Source organism: Limulus polyphemus, unplaced genomic scaffold (assembly GCF_000517525.1).
Source record: "Limulus polyphemus unplaced genomic scaffold, Limulus_polyphemus-2.1.2 Scaffold105, whole genome shotgun sequence".
NCBI classification, from domain to species: Eukaryota; Metazoa; Arthropoda; class Merostomata; order Xiphosura; family Limulidae; genus Limulus; species Limulus polyphemus.
The window spans coordinates 61,549-86,339 of NW_013665715.1; the positions used below are offsets into that span (position 1 = coordinate 61,549).

General features: G+C 33.3%; 1 protein-coding gene across 1 annotated transcript in view; it reads left to right on the top strand.

Annotated features, from left to right (window-relative positions):
- The window catches only part of LOC106470416 (protein phosphatase 1 regulatory subunit 12C-like), a 116,779-nt gene that overhangs the window by 11,437 nt on the left and 80,551 nt on the right, over positions 1-24,791 (top strand). The window contains exons 2-3 of the mRNA XM_022399954.1: positions 13,654-13,784; positions 18,204-18,359. Coding sequence (XP_022255662.1) covers positions 13,654-13,784; positions 18,204-18,359 — 287 coding nt within the window. The remainder of the gene's footprint in view (positions 1-13,653; positions 13,785-18,203; positions 18,360-24,791) is intronic.

The following is a 24,791-nucleotide window of genomic DNA, read 5'->3' on the forward strand; positions in this document are numbered from 1 at the left end:
ATCTCATTCATACCTACAAAAGATTTAAATACGCAATTACAAATGCCACGTTAGAACGGCAAGCTAAGAAAATCAAGTAGTGCGAATTTAGTTTGGACAAACTTAATTAAAAAAAATAAACAATAGAAGTTATTGGAAATGTTTGGAGTAAGAAGTTTTAAAGTTTTTAACGTTCGACTACTTGATGTTCTGTAACGAAGAATTCAGATTTTTTTTTCTTTGCTATTGTATAGTTTTATTAAATAATAGCTGTATTTAAAAATAAATCCAAGTTGACGAGATTGTCAGCCATAGTTACCAGACAAAGAATATTTTACTTAGTTGGAATTCGTTTTTCCTGGCAGTTATTTAGGTTTAAAAATAATTATTAATCTGGGGTGCTCGAAGATTAAGCAATCCTCCTTCACCCCGCTCGTGGTAAAAGGTTACATATCGTTTAGTGGTCAGCGGAGTACTGAGCCGAATGGGCTAAGGATAATTAATTAAACAAAAGAAGGGGCTTAGCTGGAATTCTGTGGTACACAGGGTGATATAGTCCCGCACCACCATGATTTTTATTGTGCTCTGTTGGTACTATTGTTTTTATATGTGCATCAGTAATATCACAACAGGATCTTGTCTACACATTTTTGTAAAGCAAATAACATCCCAAACAATTATGGTACAATAGAATAAGAGAGTTATTGAAACACAAACGTTACTTAGAAAAATGTGTTAAAAGGAAATTTGAAAATACGGTGGCACGCTACTTTTGCATCACTCTGTCTAATAATAAGGTCAAATGTGACTCAACGTCCCTATTTTGGCTTTCTACCAGCTGAAGTTTGCCAGAGCCAACTACTAAGCTTAACCTTAATAAAATTAATTGTGCGAAATAAAATATATAAATATGAAAAAGTAAAATAATATATAAATATATGTGTGTGTGTGTCTGTCTATATTACGTATCGCTGTTCACTGGAAGAGAAGTGATACATATTAAATAGCGTATGTAATCATAACATCGGATTAAGTCTCGGTTGATTCAAAAACATACACAATCGCGATTAGCATAAAAAGAAAACGAAAACACTCATTACTGGTTCCAAGAAACGTTATGAGGTTAAAAGACCAAGATCGTATTTGTGCGCAGCATCACATACTCCACTCTTAGTGTTATGAAACAGAATGTTTTTTTTTTTAAGTTAAAAGAACAAGATCGTATTTGTGCGGAGCATCATTTACGTCACTCTTATAGTGTTATGAAACAGAAACAGAATGCTTTTTAAACGTTAAATACGAAGATCGTATTTGTGCGCAGCATCACATACTTCACTCTTATAGTGTTATGAAACAGAATGTTTTTAAAAGTTAAAAGAACAATATAAAACTTAACGTGAAACTGTTAATATAGCTTAAGAACTAGAACAGCTTCTAAACCGCGTTCCAGATTATAGGATTCTTGTGACTGAAATTGATACCTTTAATGAACTATTGTTTTGAATCGTACTTTACAGTTACATTGCATATTAATGTTTTATTTGTTTATAAGAAGTATTTGTGTATTGTATTCTATTGTTGGTGCCCAGCATGGCCAGGTGGTTAGGGCGCTCGACTCGCAATCTGAGGGTCGCGGGTCCGTCACACCAAACATGCACGTCCTTTCAGCCGTGGGGGCGTTATTATGTGACGGTCAATCCCACTCTTCGTTGGTAAGAGAGTAGCCCAAGGGTTTACGGTGGGTAGCTGCCTTCCCTCTAGTCTTACACTGCTAAATTAGGGACAGGTGTTTGCTACAGGTGTACGCTTAATTTAAAATACAACTTCTCAAAATAAATTGCAAGACGTACGCCTAACTTATAAAATGCCCTCGCAAAACTAATTCATTGACAAACAACGCTAACTCACCGAGTAACTGAATTGCAGAATAGACGCGATAACTCTCTCATTCTTAAAACCGAATAACTTATCTGAACTGACTGACTGGCACTGAACTTAAATCGTACCCTTGTTTTACGTGTTATTACAATCCTTCTCCATTCATAACGTTATGCGCCCTGTAGTAAACATCTAAATAAAAACATAGAAAGTATAGCTTACAAACATATTAAACTTATTAATTCACGTTAGGTAACATTAGCAAAATCAGTTCTTGGTTCAGAGAAGTCGATCACCCAGTGAAAAGAGATATGAAGAATTTATTCGCTTTCCAATGAGCTCTAATATACTGAAATTATAAATTTCGTTCTTTCTTTTTTTAACTCGTAGGAAAGGACTTATATAAAAGTATCATAGAAAGTGTGGTGACACTACTCCCCACACTTTGATAGCTCAGCTTATAACGCTAAAAATTGGGCTTCGATATTCGTGGTGAGGAGTGAACAAAGATAGCTCATTGTGTAGCTTTGTGCTTAACAACAACATAACAAACAAGACCTCTCTCCATGCCTTTTAGAACAGTGGTTCCTAGACTCTTTTTAGTCTGAGGCTCCCTTGATGTGAATAAAAAAAATTGAGGCCCCAAAACCTATAAAAATGCCTTAAAATGTGACTTATCAATTTAAAAACTAATTACTAATGAACTATAATGATATCTATGACGTACTTTTTCTATTAAATTGTATGTTGTAATTTAGTATGGCCTTTTCTTATCAATTTATATGTATTATAATTAGACCATTATCAATTTATTATGTTTGGGTTAAATTTGTAGACTGATGAGCAGTTAAATACACACTTAATTTTATGTAAAGTTGTCTTATTTTTCGTTTTTAAAATATGAAGCAATCCTGTAATTTAATTAATTCAACATAATTTTTATTTGCTTATTGTTTATACAGAATTAAAATTAATTCAGCATCTTTGTTTTCGGCCCATTCCAAGAAAAAAGCTGCACAACCCCTAGGGGGCCGCGGCTCTCACTTTGGGAAACTTGTTTAGAAGGTTAACAAAAATCACACACTAATATTCGCAAGCCTTTCGCTGATCTCTTAATTTTTACGTACAAGAAAGAACTGGCATAATAAGTTGACTTACTGTTATTTTATGAGCTATCTTTCTCTTATTTGGCTGTACGGATAGAAGTAGGATATACCGTTGATTATTAAAAAATGGTAGAGTGCTTAGAGTTACCTCAGTTTTCACCACGTGTTTCATAAAAGTTCTGTACCATATACAGCATATACAGTTGTGCGATAATTGTCAGTGTTTTAGTTCGGTCTCTATAAGAGTAATGTAAAATGTTTCATTCTCGTACACTTTTTTCTAAAATTTATAACTAAGAAATATTCCAGTAGCGAATTTTATTTGTACAACCTTATTTTTAACTACTTCAAAGTATCGTAATCTATGACACCCGCCTTTATCAGATATGAAACTTCAGATCACTCTTATTCCAGGTGATTGGTCTGTTCATCAGTTGAATGACTCTAGTAAGGGGTGTAGGTGAAGAACCCTATTATGTAAAATGTTGTAGGGGGCGTTAGTTTATCTTGAGGAGGAACCATTTATAGTACTTAGGATGTTTCTACTCTGTGCATCAATACACAAACCTGCAGTTATGTGTTTATAGGAGTAGGTCTGTTATTTATCACTAGCTCGTGGTGTCATCTGTTAGACACTATTTATATTTTAAAGTAGAATGAACAGAAGATAAAATACACTTGATGGAGACCTTATTTTAATCTGTTCCATTTTCGTTTTACTTCAGGATTTGTATTACATGTTAAAAGCAGTTGACAAAGTGTTGATTTGTCATGCATTACAGAAGATATCAGAACTTTTTTTTATTGATCTGACTTATATTTACATGGAACGGAACGTTCATTGCCAGCTTTGGTTTGTCAAGTTTTGATAGAATAAGATCAAAGATGAACGGCACATTAGAGATTAATGGCCTTTTTATTAATGCATTATGGGTATTTTCGAAATAATTTATATCTCCGGGAGAGAAAAAAAAATAGGATGTTGCTTTTAAATATCATGTGGGAATTTGTGATAATGCTGGATATGATCGCGACGTGTACTGTTGTGGACGTTTGCTTTACGAAGTATTATTTCTTTTTCTGATAATAACAACTAACTTATGAATGATGTAACATTGTACTTTAGGCAATATTTAAAATGTGTAAATTTGGTGAACAGGAAGTAAAGCATTCATGTAATTATATATAGTAATAAAATAGCAACGTTAATTTCGACTGTTACTTGCGTTAAGTAACTATTACTTAACTAAGAAAGTTGACTGCAGTAAGAAGTTGTAAGGATTTGATTTTTGTATTGTTACTTTATGCTTAAATACATCTATTTTGTGTAGACGGTTAACTTAAATATTTCAGAAGTTATCAAAGTCAAGTTATTTATATATTATTTATGGATAATAGTAACTCAAGAGTGCTGTCATTATTGGAAAAGTCTAAAGATGAGACAAAAGCCGGCTTGTATAGAATAATCGTGCTGCCGGCCCCCGTCGAGGGTGTTCCACAACGAGGCTGTACACACACATAAGGGTCCAGTGACTAAATTTAGTCATGGAATCTGTTCGTGAATATCAGAATCTCTGGCACAAGTTGCAGCTCTGGCCACATGGAGCTCGATCAAAATCTGTTTCGAGAAGTGTGGGTGGTGGTGGGTCATGTATCTCTTTAGGGGGTTTATGCTCATTTACAAATATTGTTTTGTAAAAGGTCATTTAAGCAGGGCGTTGAATATCATAATATGGATAGTTATCATAAATGATTGGAAGTGCTGTGTTGTTTTAGCAATACTACTACGTATGCTGAAGTAATATATGGCAGTTCATTGGTAGGTACACCAGAGAATATTCACGTTGTGTCCTCTGTATGGCCACAGTGATGTAATGTTAGATTTTTTTGAATAGGTCATTCATATAGTGTTAAAAGATATCTTTAAGTTCATATTATCCAGGCCATCTTGGAATGCCTTTTCTTCACAGACGAGATTATTTATGAATGCTCATGGATGAAATCTGATGTTTCAGTGAGTTGTTAAATGAAAATTATGTTGTTTTAGAAGGTAGTAGAAAGTATGTATGTGCATTTGTGAATAAGTCCTTTACAAAAAAAAACAACCTATAATTGTAAGAGTTTATACATGGGCCAGAAAAAATATTTGTTATGTTAAAATTTCTAACACAATAATTTTTTCCATGTGTACTTTTATATAGCTTAATTGCAGCCTGTATTCCAGTAAAAACAAAAAACAAAAAAACGAATATTCACAGTTTTTCAATGTAGTGACTATAAAACTTTGGAACATTTGAGTATAATAAAAATGTTTGTAGAAGCAATAATTTTAGGGTTTATATTTTTGTTTCTTTGTATAATTAAAATGTTTATGAATAGAATGTAATGTTTTGTGAAACTGGTTGTTAATTTGCTTTAAAATACTGAAGAAACTATAATATTAGAATAACATATTATGTATAGTTTGTATCTTTTGCAGAATTACAAAAAACGTTTGCCTGTTATTAAACTTCTATTTAGTTCTACCAAGAAAATAGAATTGCTCATTTAAATTTCTTTTTTCTTTCCCCAAAAACAAGATTATTTGAAACAAATCTTTAAATACAACTGCATTATTATAGTACTTTTTTTGTTATAAATGAAAAGATTAATGTTTAATCACATTACGTTTGGACACACTTCTCTTAAAGAGCTTGTGGTTGCTTTTCAAGTAAACAGAACTGTTCTTCACACTTGTTTATAGTGTCGATATGACCAATAAGTTAGAATAAGAGAAAAATCACTATGTGGTAATTTTATTGGAATGACGAAACAATGTTTGTAAGATAACCATTTTTGTATCAAATTCCAAACAATCATTTGAACAGTGTGACAGAAGTTCAGTCCATTTGACCAATTAACTTAAAAGAACTACTTTGTGAATATGCTTCAATTGCTCATTTCATTAGAATAACTAAAGCAGGAGTGGCTAATCCTTTTTTTTAGCAGTTGTGCCAGTTTTAGGTTCTGAATTTTGAGCAAGATGTTACTGAGATAAAACAATTTAAATTAAATAATTGATAATATGGCACACTTTTGAATAACATTTTGTGTATACGTGGATTGCAAACAAAATTTATGTTATGTGCCATAGCATGTCATATTTTATAAATGACAGGTATGGTACATGTTTTTGCCTCTCATGCTATTTGAAGCATTCATGTTACTTGTTGGCCACCTCTAGACTATAGACTGAACTCTTTGGATATAAACAGTGTGATTCAGAAAGGCATTACAGTTGTTAGACATTCTTCAATAACTATAATGAAATTTTCTAATAACAATTTTGTGAAAGTGACTAAGGAATGAACATTATGACATTTGATTATAACAAGTAAGCTAACTTAAGTTTAAAATAGCATGTATTAATATAAACAATCTGTTATTATATTAATAATAAATAATGAATTTTGTAAATGAATACACTAGAGAACTAAAACCTACAATCATTAGATTACATTGTACGTGTATGTACCCTTCCTGTTAATTCTCTCTTTGCTTTTTTTTTGAACAGCAAGGTTCAGCTAACATAAAAGCTTTATGATAAACTAGCAGTACAGTACAAAATAATCTTTAGAAGTGTAATTATAACTCAAAATATTATCGTTCTAAAATTAATTTAAACATTTTGACTTTTAAGACTTATGAAAATATTACTGTCAAAAATATAGCTTATTTGTTTAGAATTTTCACACAAAACTACAAGGGCTATTGTGCAATTAATTCAGTTAATCAATTGGTGTCATAAAATTATCAATTAATCAAAAGTATGATTAAATTGATTAATTTCATGAAAATAATCAACTAATTGAAGTTAGTGTTTACAAATATTACTCTTTTTGATTCTTCCAATTATCCAAGTAATTGAAATATTGCCATTATGATTTCTCATTATTGTTTTCAATTAATTCAGGTTTTTTTCGTGAGTCTTGACAGTAATCAACTAAACAGTATTAGTTTTTCAGAAGGGATGCACCAATATATCAGTAGGTTATCAGCCTGATACCTATATAAGGAAAAATTTCATTATTAGCTATCAGCCATTTTTATTCTTGTCGCTGATAATGTACTCTGATATTTTTGCTTCTTGTTGCATAGAATGTTGTGTTGCATAAACAGTTGAGATAATAACATATTTGTTGTATTGTGCAACATGCTATCTTTATCTGTTGTAAATATACCTTAAAACATCAACAGGACAGCTGATTGCAAAGTATATGCTACAAAAATTTCATGTGGGGGCAACATCAGTAAAGATTTCAACATGGTAGTTTAATACATCTTTTTCCTCAAAGTATGTCCACCACTGAATACAGTGGTTTCCTAAAGATGGCTAAGGAAAAGAAAGAGGCGTGAAAAAGGAGAATCCACTCCAGTGCAGTTGTCATTGCTTCAACATTCATAGAAATTGGATCATGAAGATCTCAGGGCACAAGAATTTACTGATTGTTTAATGTAAGTTATTGCTCTGGAGGATCTGTCATTTTCAGTTGTAGAAAATACTGGATTCTGCCATCTCATTGAATATTTAGAGCTTCATTAAACACAGCCCAACAGAAGGTTTATGTTTGACACTTTGCTGCTAGAATTGTTTAGTACCATTTTATAATGTACACAGATACTGCTTGAAAATGATCATGTATCAACACTAAGCTTTATGACTTTTGATATTTAGAGCTTTCATGTATCACCATTATCAATGCTGATTTTATCTGTAGAATGGATAAACATGAATTACAATATATAGAACACAGTACTACAAGTCCACGTGTTCTGTGATTTTCTATTGGCAGAAGCTATTTCAATAGCCTTTGACAAAATGTTTGCAATTAGGAAAATTCTGAATGTCAAACTCATGATTATCAGAGGTAATGCAAGAAATTTGTGATTATTAGAGATAATGCAACAAACATCGTAAATATAGTTCTGGACTCCAGTTTGCTAAGCTTGCCTTGCATAACACACACTCCACCTTGTTGTGAAACAACGTGTGTTATCAAAGCATAACATATCCAATACACTGGTTATTGAATGAAAAATTGCTGACACTTCAAACACACCCTGCCGACCTATTCTTATGTACAAGGGATGCAAGCTGAGCTTGGAATGCCTTTCAAGAAGTTTCAGGAGGATGTATAAAGACTAGGTGAAACAGAATTTACTACCTTCTGCAAAGCATTTTGTAAGAGAATCATGCTCTCAGAGTCAATGCTGTTGACTGTGAAATCCCTGCAACACTCACTGTGCATCAATGGGAATTGATTGAAAGAGTAGTAATAATCCTAGCATATTTTGAAGAACTAACACATGAAATAAATTCCTTCTTGGCCTCTGCTTTTAATGTTATCTAATTCATAGTGGGTTTAAAAAGACTTTTGAACACAATTACACATTCAGAACATGAAATTAAAACAATGAAAGTCACTTTACTGAAGGTCGTGAACCTGCTTTGGTGAAATTGAGTCAAATTCTTTTTTTCTACATTGCAACCCTGCTAGATCCAAGATATAAGGGAAAGTACTTAAGCAATGTTCACAATAAAGCTACTTGCTACATGGATATTGTTGACAAATCTGGAAGAAATGAAAGCAAAACACAATGATGCAAAGCACACAACAACCGAAAAATCAGGCACAAAGAAATCAAAGCAAGAAGGTAAAGGCACTTTTATAAAGCTTAATAGTAACATCTGTTCGATGTGGGACAAATATTAGAGAAAGGTGCATGCAGTTAGAAACTAATGAAATGAACAGCAGTGTTGTGCTTCAGAAAGAAAGAAAGAAACAAACTTGATTGAGTCCATGCTTCCAAGAAGCAGACAAAAACTGCAATACTGGGAGAGCAACAAAGGTAATTTTTCCATTGTGGCTGAAGCTCCCTTACATGTTTTGGATGAGAAGAGTAACAGGCTGATGTGAGATAAAGCAGAAATGTTACTTTTTTGTGAAGTAGAACCTTCTACTCACATGCTTGCTATGATAAATATAATAATTTTATTTATCACTTGAAAAAGTAAATTATCATTATAGATTTTTATTACTACTATAACTACAAAATACACCACATCATTTTCTTTTCTTGTATTTTTTATGTCTTGGTTTGAATTGCATGTGAGCATATTTGCACCATGTTTTGAGTCAAAAATTGTCATATATTCCCTGAAGTAACAAAGTTGTTAGGCTGAATTTGGAGAAATAGATTGACTAGTTTTATGCTTTTTTGTGATGATTTTAATAATAACACTTACAGTCCCTCAAAGTTTCTACAATGAATTAATTAAAGTTAAGTTACAATTCAAAATGTAATGTGTATGTGTGTGTGTGTGTTTTATTTTGCCAAGTGTTTCTAAAAGTACTGATGGAGAGTATTTTTTGAACTTTTTTATGACTGTTATTCTTTTTTATTCATTTCCTGAAATAAACAAACTAAGTAAATACTATTTGTGAATTTTTGTTATAAATTCAACCAGAAAGAAATCACATATAGGTTAAATTTTAAATCTGTCTCAGTAGTTTAAAAAGTGTCTTACCTGCATTAATACTAAGTATCAATAAACCGATATGGTTGGGTAATTCTAGGCTGTTGGTATCAGCCAAGAAAATTATAATTGGTGCATCCTTAATTTTTGATTATTATTATTATTTTCAGATATTTCAATTATCTGACTAATTGAAATATTTTGAGGACGAGGAACTCACTACCTGATGATAACAAAACCTTGTTGAAACATTGTACATTTGCTGTTATGTTAAACTTATGTTAAAGTTTGTCTTCATTACCCATTCAAACCATCTCCAAGCATTATTAATTGAAATATTTTGAGGACGAGGAACTCACTACCTGATGATAACAAAACCTTGTTGAAACATTGTACATTTGCTGTTATGTTAGACTTATGTTAAAGTTTGTCTTCATTACCCATTCAAACCATCTCCAAGCATTATTAATTGAAATATTGCAATTATAACTTCATATATTTTTGATTGATTCAAGTTTGTTGATCTTTAAGCCAGAATTCCTAGCTGGTTACGATGGTTGCCTCGTAATTCAAGGGTTCAATTCTTGTTGCCACTTATCGTGCTCACCCTTTCAACCATGAATACATTATATTTGTTTCTTTGAGTTATAGCAAACTACTAAGGCTATTTACCACAGTTCCTAATTTTGAAGTGCTGACTAGAAGGAAAAAAACCAGCTGACATCACCCACTGCCAACTGTTAAGTTACTCTTTACCAGCAAATAGGCTTGGGATACATACCAATTGAACTGACACACAAAATGATAGCTAGTACTACTTCCATTGGTGCAGTTGTATGCAATGATATGTACACAACCCATGAATAGAAGGAGGTGGCTATTGATTACATAGCCTGCCACAGTGATGCTTGTTGTTTGTATTTACCTGTTTTGGAATATACAGTAATGTAAATTTAACTTAATATGTTGCTTACTTATTATAAGTTAATGATACATGGGCATATTACATGTTTGGATTTTCTATAGTGATACAGAAACCTTCAATTTTTTTATATTTCTTAGTTTCTGCACTGTCATTGTGGAAACACATGGTTCAGAAAGTTGCTAACGTTGCTTTGTTCTAGTTACTTCATTTCTTTGTTAATTTAGTAGTTGACATCTCCTTTGCCTGCAAAGATATTTCAGCATTAGAAAAGGCAGCTGAGTTGAATGGGCTAGAACTGAAATATCCATTTTTTTGGCTGATTATGATGTTGCCTGAAAGCAAAATCCAATCAGAACTGTCAAGGAATAGAGGTCACAAGATGATACCATCCACTGGACAAAGAAAGCAAATTTACATTCTAGATTTGAACACACTTTCTTTGCTCAGTTTTTTATTAGTTGATTTATGGGAAGGATCTGCTTTCTTTTGAAAATCATCATGTTTGTTTCTTTGGCACTCAATCCTGAGAGAGACAGAGAAGGAAATAGGAATAAATATTATCAAGAGGAGATGACTGTTTGTTAAGAGTAGGTACATGCACTAGTTTTCTTTTTATTGTTAAAATAAAGATTATGTTCATTTGTTTACTTATCCATTTTCACACTAAATAGAAATCTGAGTCAAATTACATTTCACAAAAACACTCGTAAACTTCTGAGTGAACTCTGCTGTTATTGCGTATTCATCAGTTTGTTGAAAAACAGTTTCATCTGCAAAAAAAGCCACAAGCTACAAATTTAACCAGCATTACTTGAGTAAGATTGCTTTACTAAAAAAGAAGTTACAATAAATTCATATTCATTATTTTTTATTAATCAAAAAAAATTTTTAATTACTGTTCCTTCAACTGTGATTGTCAACAATTACTAGACTTGGATTGATAACAGTCTAACAATATATAACACTATTAAGTCATTAATGTATTTAACAAATAAACTTTGTTTAATTATAACTAGCTCTAGCTAGATAGGAAGCACCGAAAAGGGAAAAATAAAAGTATGAATGTTATGTGCCTCTTGAACAATGCTTACCTACTATAGCTTTAAGTCATTTGCTTTATTGATTTCTCAGGGGGCATTTATGTTTCTACAGTTTCTTTCAGCCTGTATTGTAAAATGTAAAAATTTTATTCATTTTAATGGGTTTTTAAACTTCCATCTATATCAATAACTTCATACTTAAAAGCTTATATGATGTTTTATACTTATAAAGTTGTTAATTTTGACCTCTGCAAAGAGGTCATCTAGTATCACCACAAGTTACAAATAGTAAACATTCCACTGTCTTTGTTTTTCTAGGATTAGAGTGAATATGTTTTCACTGAATTATATATATTATTTATCACACGCTGTGACAAGAATATTTACTAGTTTTATCACATGAAGACTAAGGGCAATTATTTTTAACAAAGAATTACTTTATTTGATTTTAGTAGAGTAGTTTTCTAAACATTTAGAGGGAGAAATCTTTGGAACAGTATTAATTCTATTTTTCAACTTGTAACATATTTTGTACTATATTCTGTATAGGATACATCTTTTTGGTCAACAGTTTAGGATTAAAAACTAACTTAATCCTAAATTGTTGTATCTGAAGATGTTTATCATATTAAACAAAGGGTAGTTGTAAAATGTTATTATAACCCTAAGACAAGTTCGAAATAGGAAGATGAATTTCATATGAGAATAGTTATTTAGTTGAATGTAATCATTTAATTAATGAGCCTGGTTAATGAATTAGCAAATTCTATTAATCACCTAACTCAATTCTGAACACAGCTATTGATTATAATATTGGAGGGGATCCCACCATAAACATCAGTTAAAATCTAGGAACAGCCTAAAGAGGGTAAATTCTTTTTATTTTTTTATAAAGAAGGCAGTACAACAATTTGACCATACATGTGGCCACTCTCAGATACAAACATTAAAATAAAGATATCAAACAGCAACTCAAATAGGATATATCTTACCCAAATATAAATTAGTACCAGCATTATAATTTCTATTTCCTTTTAATTCTTTTATTGTTAAGAGTGTTTTTCTTTTATTAAAATTACTTTCACTGTATATGATTTTAAAAATAGTTATTTCAAACTGTTGTGTGAAATGGTCATGAATGTGTGTGGGTGGGTGTTCCTTAATTCTACTTTTTAAATTTTTGTCCGTTTTCATCTATATAGAAAGTATTTTTGAACACTTAAATTCTATTAAGTTGATTAGATTAATAAATGATTCTGTAATTTTTTTATTTTTTTTACGGGATTTATGATAAATGATAGTGTTAAAACCATCTTCATTTTCTGTGTATTTTAATTTTCATGTTACTATTTAATGTCTGTATTATAATGTTTGTAGTGGAAGGTGGTTACATGTATGGTCAAAAGATTGAATTGCTTTTTTAATAAAAAATTAATCTACTCTTAATTGTTTTATTTTACATTTTAACAGTTACTGATTGTTTTCCACTATTGCATAATACTGGTAAGATGTCTTATTTCCATTTATGCCTATAACTGCTCTTTTTGTGAACCAATATTTCTAACTTTTAGTTTAAAATATTTCATTTGTTAATGTCTATGTCTTTGCAACTGACATTTGTGGTGTATAAATGCATATTAATAAAAGTTTTGAAGGTCATGATCTTAGTGATATTGTCACGGAGTAGGCCCTCAACTGCTCATTCTATACCACAATAAATATTTCCTTGTACCTCTAGGGACATCTGATCTATTATGAATATCAAGGACTGTAGTATAGCAGCTTTACTAAAGGTTGTATGGATAATGAATGAAATATTTTGGTTTTATCTTGAGGTACAGAAAACGTTTTGGGACAATTGTATTGACAGAGGTCCAAAAGGAATAAATTTTGAAAGTAACATTATGTGTTTCTCTTATTAAGAGAATATTTTGTTAAGAATTTTCTGACTATGTGGACCAAGACACATGCCATTTTGAGAAAACTGTGAAACAAAATCAATTTTGATAAGATTTTATAATGTAGCATTCAATCATTCTAAACATACTACATATTCAAAATTCATATCTGTACAACTAAAGTCATAGTGACTTTCCTCATGTCTAAAATGACAACAAGTATTTAGTTTGAAGATCTTAGAATGCTTTGGAGTTTCAGAGACTAAATCTACATATTTTATTCTTGTACTCAGATTTGTGTTTTCTACAGGCCTGCATTGATGATAACTTAAAAATGGTAGAATTCCTGGTTGAACACGGATGTGACGTGAACCAAGGGGACAATGAAGGGTGGACTCCACTGCATGCTACTGCCTCCTGTGGTTTTCTTAGCATTGCCAAGTAGGTTTCAGATAATGTTTTATCTATCATCAATTTACACTAGATTAAATGTTTTTGTTATGAAAATTGTTTTACTTCTTAGTTGTTTTGGATACTTAAAAGGTATTTTCAAATTCAGTTATCATAGGAAGAAAAATCAAGTGATGCTTTCACATGTTTATTATATACAACATGTTTGTAGTCTTGACTTTCAAAAAGTAAAATACAAATTCAAGCTATCCATCTGTCAAGTTTCACACATTTTGCATACTATAGTTTTCCTCCTTCTTGGTTTCTATGTTTTTGGACTGGTGTTGACCTCTCATTTACAGTTTGAATAAGATGGTTGAGAATCCTTCTCCTACCAGGCATGGGAAGTTCTTTTTCCAGTTCCAGTTATTTTGGGCTGGAGTTGATCTCCTGACTACAGTTGGACTTGCCCTGTCCACTCTATACGTGGGGCACATATGGCTAATTCTTGTATGTGCTTTTTTTCCTGCCCCTTTAGCAACATTGTCATACTTCACAGGGAAGAGTATACCTGGTTCAGATGTGGAGCCATCGTCCATGTGTGTGTTTCCTCTTCACAGAAATGTCACACCATGGGTTCTCTTTAGATGCATTCTGAAGGGTGCTCATCTAGGTATTTTTACATTGGTCACTCCAACAAATCAATGTGGGATTCTATCTATTATGTAAGGTATCCTATAGGAAGTTATAATTTTTCAACACAGAAAACGCATTTCCAATAGACACCTTTCCTCACACTTCCCACCCTTCCTCCCCACTTCCAGTGTATTGTTTTGAGTGCCTAATCTCGAAGTGATTTTAGACTCTGTAATCCAGAGGGGAGTATCAAGGCTAGTGGCAAGCAAACAAAATTGAGCATATAGAGTGAGCATTCATTAAGAAAAGCCATTGTGTGAGAGGGGGTAAGTATCTAACAGAAAAACATTTTCTGTGTAGGAAAATTATAATTTTCACTTTCCAACATTTCTTCTGCCCCTGTAGATATTATGGCCTTTTATTTCTACATTATTTCATTAGTATCAGTACCTTCTACTTTGGTGTGAGACAATAAGACATTGTTCACACTAGTCTCACACCTACATTTGCATTGGATTTATTTTTGACTATTGGGAGAAGTAAAGACTTTTGTGCATTGGGTGGTAGAGTAGTTCTTGGGACCTGTGCCTTCTTTTGTACCTGACATACCTCTACTTACATCGTTTGCAAGAAAGGGTTTTGCTCTTTTTTTCCCACTACCTATATTGTCTAATCTTATGCCATACTGTCTTGTCTGTACCTAAGCCTTTTTTTGTAATTTTGGGACTAGGTTTCTCAGACATGTTTCACTCCTTCTCTTTGTACTTTGTTCCATGCTTCTCCTTTTTATGTTTTTAACTTTCTTTCCTGATATGCCAGTCCATATTCAATTTCTTTTACCATTAATTTGGTGCATGCATGCCTCATCCTCCTTCCTTTATTACCTCATATGACTAGGCCTAACTTCGTGCTGGAATGCCTTTCTTCAACTCCTAAACTCTGTAGTCTTTTCTTCAGATTTGGGAGTCAACTACTCTTTTCTTAGGCTTAAGTTTTCCCATCTTCCTGTTTCCCTGATACAATCTGTCATCCCACCACTTTTAGACTTCAGTGCTGTCAGTCTTGGCAGTGATTATCCTGTAGGTTGAGGATCAGTGGGTCCTGTTTACTTAGGTTTACAGACATTAGCCCTCCATTTGCAGCCAGTTGTGGTGCACAGGGAGTTCTGTCACCATACCTCTTCATTTTTTTCTCTTCTCCTACATTGTCTCCAGTTTCCATTACTTTCCTTCCTTCAAGGGATCTTGTTTCTTACAAACACCCATGGTGGTGTTGGACTTAATGGCTAAAGACTCTATCAGAGGACTTTTTCCTTCTTTTTCAGGATTTATTTTGATCCCTTTGTGGTTTCTAAGGAATCCATAGCTCAGCATCCGGTCTTCATCATTTCATGTTTCATTTGGTTTATTGACTTCACTTGATTTACCATGGGGATTTTTCTCACCTCGCAGTGATCTTTTGCTCCAGATCTTGGGATGACCAAGGTGTAAGTATGCTTCCTTGGAATCCCATATTCCCTTGGGTCATGCTCATTTGCAATGTCTACAATGGACTGTGCATGGTCAACTAGTTCCTCACTTGTGTTCTCTTGTCCTCCACCATTTTCCTTCCTCCTTCCTTTCTGAAAGACTTCGAATGGTGACTAGATACACTCAACACCAGAGAGGGTGTTTCTCTTCCTTCCTCTTCTCCACCTTTTTCAAGATGCCTCCTTGACAAGATAAGGGTGTGTGTGTGTCTCAATTCTCAGGTGATTATAGGTCAGTGGTCTCACATCGATTTGTCTCTTCATATAACACTTAGAGGTTTTGGTGGTATGTTGGCCTTTGAATCATTTTCTTATGATCGTTCATGGATGTCTACTGAAGATCTACCCAGCCACATCTGCTGCTGTTTGATATATCAGTCGCCAGGGAGGCACCCAGTCTCACTTTCTCTGTTTCCACACTCTTGACCTCTTTTTAGGGACCCATTCTTTAGATATATATGCCTAATAACTTATGTTCTGGGTGCACCCTTTCTTTTTGTGGATTATCTTTGCAGGCTTAACAAGATACTACCTACTGAATGGTTCCTCAATCCTCTGGATTTTGCCCCTCTTCTCAACACCCTCAACTCTTGCTGTGGATGCATTCAGTCAGAACTGGTCCAACCTTTTTCTCTATGTCTATCCTCTTACTTGTCTGATCCCTCATGTGCTTTCTCTCATTCTGGTCACTTCATGTCGAGTCCACCTGCTTGCTCTGCATTGGCTGTGGTTTCTCTATTGAATCTTTTTTGGTCCTCTCCTCATCTTCTTCTCCTTCTGTCATGCTCCCTACTCCTTCAACCTCACTCCTCTCTCTCCCATCCTTGCCACTTACCAGTTTTTAGCCATTGGGGAAGTGGACCATGGAGGCTTTCTCCTGAATGTAATCACTTCCTCTCATTAGAGAGTAGGGCAGTGGTGTTCTGTTGGCGATGGTGGTTTGTACCTTTTTTTTTTTTATCACAGACCAGATGAACAATGCCCAATGCTACTTGGTTTTGGACTGGATGAATCTGCCACATGCAGTTCACCCCTTTGACTGGCTTACCCCCATCCTACTGCCACCTGTTTGTTGTTTCCCGGACAGTCTGGTGTTGGATTCGTGCAGGACAAGCCAACATAACTCTTCCCACTTGTGCTTGGTTGGGGCTTTACTCCTACCATGGACTGGACAAAACATTCCTGACCCCACCTGGTTTTGGATTGGAGTTAACCCACCATGTTTGTGTTTCCCCTTCCTAATGTTACATGAATATCAGGTTCTGGGTGGCCTGGTGTTGGTTGTGTACTGGGACTGCGCACATGTGCCCTGCTTAGGTTGTAGGAATGGAAGTAGCTTTTCCCTTCTATTTCCTGGTCTAGAGGTGAAGATGGTTGGGCCCCTTCTCCTACTGTGGATTGGATTGTGATGGTGCCAAGTGTTAAACTGGAGTTTACCCACAGAGTATGGTCTGACATACCCTAGCCACTCAACATCATCTGGTATGTCCATTCCTCTATTGGACTGGCTTCATTTCTGCCAGGCTTGGTGACATGTATCTTCATTGTGGGTGAAGATGTATTTCTGATAGATACTTTCATTCTCCCACACTTTCTACCCATCCTCCCCACTTATGGTGTGTCGTTTCTTGTCTAATCTCAAAGTGATGATTGTGCTTTTCAGTATAGAAGGAGTCAGCTGCACTAGGAGGGTGTGTTGCACTCCTATTGGTGGAGGGTTGTTGCATGCTACAATGCAGGTATACTGCATGTAGATACGTAAAATTAGGTGGGATCCTCAAGGCTAGTGAGCATAAATTTTGCATATAGAGGGCAGCATAAATTACAGAAAGCTGTTATGTGAGTGAAAGTAAGTATCTATGAGAAATACATTTTCATTGTTGGAAATGTAACATTATATAAATTCTGCATTCAATTCTTCAAGAACGTTTGGTCTTACAGATGTAAGTATTACTGTTGTCAGATGCGAATAATAAAAGAATAATAGAGAATAGCATCAATTACAACTTTTTATTCTAATCATATGATTGTTATAAATATGTTATTTTTATTAAGTAATTTTATAAATTATTTTTATTATTAAGGTACTTCAAGTTTTTTTATTTCTATTAGTTACAGGGAAAAAACTATATGGTTGTTTTATAGTTGCAAGTAGAAATTGAGTATGTTGGTTAGTTAATTTGTAAAATAAGACACTGATAGGCTTACTTATACTGTAATGTTAACTGCAATAAAATATTTAAAATCAGACTTCATTTTTATGGAAATGTTCATGTTTTTACTAAATTGTTATATATTTAACTTAGATACCTGCTTGAAAATGGTGCTTCAGTAGCTATGGTCAACAATGATGGAGAATTGCCAATTGATATTGCTGAATCTGAAGAAATGGAAGAACTTCTTCAAGCAGAAATTGACGAATTAGGTTTGTGTGCCTCTATAAAAGCTATTCAGTTATTTGTGTTTGTTTATTTTTTCACAGGGTTTTGCTTATGGAAGAGTACCCCTAACAATTAAGTGTTCATCTACAGTGAGATTTCATAAAAGGTAGCATTTGCATCATGAGACGTACACAGAGACAATGCACATACATCACACATTACATTTCTCAAGTGTCATCTAGTATGTGAATATCGAGATACATAACTTTACATGTAATGTACAACACGATGTTTTACATGGCAATGTGTGTTTTTGTTTGGTGTTAGTTGTAGTTAAGAGATGTCACTACTGTGGGATATCTTCTCTTTGTGGGACTTGCTTGACTTTTGTTTTTGTAATCCTGAAAATGTGCTATACTATAAATCTATGAACTTCTTTACAGACAAGAAATAATCATAATAAAAACCCTACTTCACATAGCATTGTTTTACACCTAATACTGTATTTAACTTTTTTTTTCAGTTTAATCTTTGTAGAAAGACATTTATTATAGACATTGGAAGAACTTATCATGGAAATGTATTTTGCATGCTCTGGAATGGACTTCATAAAATATAACAATATCTGTTAATTCCACTTCATTATATCCTGATGATGAAACTAGAATAAACCAGTTGCCAACTGGATTTTATTAAGTACATATAAACTGTATTCTATTGACTTATGAATGAATTATATAAAGTTTGTACATCTAACATGTTATCTTATTTTATTCTATTAGTAGAAGCTATAATGATCGTCCATGTGCATGAAATATTAAAATTCAACTACTGGTAGAGAATGAAATTATAATGAGGGAAAAAAAGCTTTTGGCATTTTTTACATGTATTTTCGATGGTAAAAATGGAAAATGAATTTTTGGTGTATAATTACTAAATTTTTTCCTATAAAAAAAATTGTACGAGACCTCTAAATATAATACTCAAATGAGTTTGAACATACGTAACACACATGTTGCAGCACAATAACTTTAAGAAACTTCTACAATGGGAACATTTAACATGCTTTCTAGGAACAAAATAGTCAAACATAGGTAAGTTTCTGGTTCACATGCATTTGGATATAAGGGTATGCTAAAAGGTTGTTGATTTAAAGTATCTACTGTTAATTAATTGGTTTATGTATCTGTGGCTAAGGTAAGAAAAGAAAAACAAGTTTTACAGATGTGCTTCATAGGATATCGCTATTGTTCACAATACTTTGCTCAACAATCATTTCTTTTTGTTAGACACATCATCAGTAATGAGGATATCTGACATCTCACTGTCTCCTTCATCAAAGCAGCCACAAAGATATTTCGTGTTTATATCATTCATTTTTGTCACTAGGGATGTCAGGTTCTTTAGAGAAGCTTGTACTTCATTCAGCAACTCTATTTCTGCAATTACCCTTCCAGCATCACTGGATGATTTCCTGTTATTCATCTTTACATCTTTGGCTTCTTGAGCAGACCACCTGTTCTGACTTTTATTTTTCAGTTGTTGCTAGCAATTGCTTCTTTGTTCCTATGTTAAATGTGCAAAAATCATGCAGTCTTCATTTAAATTATACATTTTTTAATATGTTCATATTACTGATTTTTCGATTTTTTTTTTTTTTTTCGTTGTGTTCTCTTACTGTAGTTTCTCACCATGATTACTGTTTAGTGTTTTATTTGTTTAATTATCATGAAGAGCTTCTGGTATGGCATTCTGGCAAAATATGCATGAGTCCTTCTTAAATGGTAACTGTGACAAGCATTGTAATCATTCATCAAGTTCAACACCTGATAGTTCTTGGTTCTCCAACTGATGATGGCCATCCACATTTCTTCATAGCAGAAACCTCCACTTGTTTTCATAGGACGGCTTTCTCAAATCAATGCTTTGCTCTTTGCAGCATTGTTGGATGAACAGGTTTAGCATAACAGGGCCTATGAGAGAATGCTTTATTACCTGACAGATAGTTTGATGACAGGCTTTCAAGTCATTTGGCAAGATCTGTGTAATCAGTGTCTCTGTATATGGACCTGTGTCTGTCAAAGCATGATATTTTCATTAGAAACCATTTGTGAGGATTAAATAATAGTCATTAAGTCTTTTGACTGGCCTTGATAGATTGCATACAAATTGAAATTGTTGGCACACTGTTTATTTTTCAGTTTTTAAATGCTTTATATTCTATCTCTCTGTCAGTTTTTGAAATGATAAACAAAATAGCATAAATCCATGAGTATCGTATGTCACAATTCACTGCCTTGCAGACAGTAGTCACAAGCTTCACACTTCTCAATTCCAGTGAATAAGAATCTGGATATGTAGAATATGAAGTTTTATTTACAAATTTGCAATGAAGGTAGTGAACTGCAGTTAAGGAGATTAAAACTCCAAACACTCTGAACAAGTTTGTATACATAGGAACCAACTGGGTATTATACTGTCTTCAATGTATAACAGAACTAACTGTTGCACCATTTGGTTTTTTATACACTATTCTCAGTAGAGAAATCCAGAATGAAGTATATTGTATAATAGCTTCATCATCAAATGTCTATAAACCTCTTTACTAGTGATGACAAACTTGATGTTGATACATTGGTCAATCACCCAACACAAGGACAGCTCTCATATCAATCAGATGAGACATGCCAACCACATAATAGTATAATACATAGCCCAATAAAGTATTGGCCATAAACCCTAGCATATTTTTGAAGTAATTGCAAACAGGCAGTCCCTACTTGCACTTATACTGTCATTTGGTGACTACCCTCATATTTAATGCCAAAAAAAACCCATACAAAATGTAAAAGAAAAACTGCCAAGCCCATAGATTTTCATCTATACATAATAACCAGAAATACTATTCACTTAAAACAGTTTTGGTATTTCACATGCATGGGATCAAAAATTTAGACACAACAACCTCATTTTATAATTGAAAATTACTTGCAATAAATGGGCCTGCATGACCTAGTGGTTAAAATATTTGACGTATGATTGGAGGGTTGAGGGATCAAACCCCATTTTTGCACCAAAACTTCTTATCTCTTCAGCTGTGAGGGTATTATAATGTGACTTGCAATCACACTATTCATTGTGGGAGAGTAGCCCAGAGTGGGAGTCGGTGCTTCTGACCAGTTGCCTTCCCTCTAATTGACAGATATTTTTAGTCAATTTGCCATTAACCAAATTGCGATAACTTTTTGTGTAGCTCACTCAACTTTTGTGCAGCTGCTCATGATATTATTAACAAAGTTAAAAGTTTATTTCTATTTTTTTTAATTCTTCTTCAATAAGAGTATACGTTACTCACTCTTTAAACAATTTTATTAAAAGTTGACTAATTCAAACTGCTAATTACATGTCAAAAATACAGTGAAGTATTGTGTACAAAAAATATTTAACATTGAAGGGCCAACAGTGTCAGGGCCTGAAAAGTTACATCTTTAAGGAGGGTTTGAAAAATATAATAACAAATTTCAGAGTTGATTGAAAACTACTGTCTATAATTAAAGGATATATTTAATATGTTTTTATAATCAATTTATCAATCAGTTTCTGTCCCACTGAAGCAACATTTTTTAATATTGTAGGATTCAGAGATGTGCTGGTCTTTTAATGATTATTGAGGTTCCAGGTTCCCTGAACCCTCTGTACTTACTACTCTGAATAAATGAAATATAAGTATAGTAGATTATATAGGTGTTTTATAATTAAGTTCCAGTTTTACTGTAACAGTGGATTTTAATCATTTGGTGATTTTTGATTCTTGAAGATTGATAAAACAACTTGTTGTAGTTCTTTTAAGATAATTTAATTTTGAGTTATATTCTTAGCAATGTTCATCTTAACATATACCATAGTTAGGTGTAAAATAAATAGCTTGACATCTGTATGTTAATGCTTAAAAAAACACGACTCTCAGTAAATGGAAAGAAGTCGTCATTTTACTCATTGCAATTTGTATGGAATGTGTTTGTTCGGGTATAGAAATTTTGTAAAGATCATGAGTTGTTTAAAATATTTTCATCAATAGTAAAGTTACATCACAAATTGATTTCACATTACAGTTTGTTTTTTTCTGAACTGTTAATGTAATTACTATTACTGATGGAAAAATAAACATCAAATAATAATAATCATAATAATAACCCAATTGTTCTGGTTACAGTCACTCAAAAGTAGGGTTGCTAGATGGGAATTATTTTTAAATTGTATTTATGATATACATAATTGATATCAGCAAGTACATGAAGGTAAAATGGACAACACTTGCCTAGATAGGTACTTTGACATTTTAGAAGTGATTGTGGTTTTGACTTGCCATAAAAGAACAAATATGTACGTTTGTCACTGCATTATACATAATAAACTGTCCATTTTATTATATATATGCGTATGTATATATAATAAATGTTTTAAATGTTTCATTTTTTTAGAAAAACTATTTAGCCTAAAACATCAAACATAATTTTATTTTAATTTTTTTATTTTCCATATTTCTTTTAGTTAAATATAGAAAATTTTAACAATTGTTTACTTCTCAGCAAGCATATATTGGTATATGCCATAGGAAGCTTGATGACTCTGTGAAACTATGTCATCCTTACACTTTAGCTTAGATATGAGCCTGTTCCAAAAGGAGAATTCAAAGCTTAAATATTAGTTCACCATGGAGTTTGATATTCATATACATTTTGTAAATGAGAGTTCAGACAACAACAACAACAATCATGGCAGGAATTTGGGTTGATTTAAAACCAGGGGTTCTCTTGGCAGTGTTTTTTTTTATTGGATATGCTTTGTGAAGAAAAAAACAGACAAAAATCCATGGAAGTAATAGTCATAACTTGAGTGATTTTAATTAATTTGGAGATACCTCAAGCAGTCAAGAAGAGTCAAGAAAGCTGTGAATGTGGGAGTTCCAGAAATCAATGCTTCTCAAAACAAATGGGCCCCTGTGGGATAAAGGGTCCTCCAGGGTAGCAGGAACCTATAAATCCAATGCTGGAAAATTTTTGCTGTGGGGGTAAATGAGAGTGCCCCGAGAAAACCCACTCTCACAGACCAGGTGCCAAAAAAGTCTACCTGTGCTGTGCCCAAAGAAAAGACCAGAACAGAAAAGAAAGTCAGTGGTTGAGAAGGCGAGAGTGAGAAACAGTAGATTAGATTCTCTGGAGATGGTTACGACCAGGACATTGTAGGCTTGGAAAGGAAGGATCATATTTGTCATTGTTGTTGTAATCATGGTAAGTTGAGTCAAATCGGTAGAAATCTTCCAGTATTGTAGGATCTTAGAGTATGGGCATGTGATGTTTCAGAAATGTTGTTTGTCATAGGTGGATAATAGTGTGGTTTTTCTCTTCGTGTGGGGGTTGTCCTGCATGGAGTGGGTGGCAAAAGTGGTAATGTCAGTTAACATAGTTGAGTCTTTGGTTTCCAGAAAGTCAATCTGGGTGGCATGGTCAGTGATAAAAATCTCTTGGCTTGTTTGAGTAAATTGGTCAGTAGAGGGTGAAGCAGTGCATGATAGCTTTAGGTACTGATGATTATTTGATAGAGCTAGAAGTGGTGAGGTGTGTCTACAAGTAAGGCTTTTCAGCTTTAAAATGAAAGTATTGGAAATTGCAACCATAATTAAGGATAAGATCTGCTGTTGGCTTGGATATGTGATGATTTTCATGAACTGGGTTGTCTTGCCAGTTAGTTGGGAGCAGATTCGGTGAACTGCATGCAACTTTGTGTTGGTTGATTGTTCTAGAGATTATTGGACATCTTCAGGTGTTATGGTAAGGTCACACCTCAGAGGAAAACTATGAAAGGTGAGATTTACTTTTAGAGGCTGTGCAGGTGACATGAGTGAAGGAACTACAGAGATGTTCAGTCAGTGTGGCTTGAGAAAAATTCCTCCCCATTGAAAGACTCTCATCTATGGGGGATCGATTGACATTCTAGGCTTAAATTGGTTGATGAAAATGCTGATTTGAGATTTCAGAGTTTGAATAAGAAGTCCCAGTTCCATGCAAACAGTTTCTTATTTGAATATTTTTTCAACATTACATATTAGCAATTTGTAATTATTTATAAAGTTTTTCTGAAAAAATAAATCTCGGCATTTGCCCTTTCTTTAAAGCACTAAAATTGCTTAGAAATATATGATAACTTATGCTGATCCTGAGCTTTTATACAATTAAATAGAAAACATCTTGTAAAGCAATGATAAGAGAAGTAAGTTTTTATTATTATGATTATTTACCAAATAAAATAATGAATAATAAACCATAGTAGTAAAAGCTATAAGATCCAGTGACCCACAATTATCACATGCTCTAAATGTAAAAAATTAAAATACTTTCTTGCTACTTACACTTATCAAAGCAAAGGAAGGAAACATACAAATATTCTAATAATGGTTTATTTAACCCTTTTGAGACAGGTCATTTGTGAAAGGCCATGTCATCTCGGTTGTTG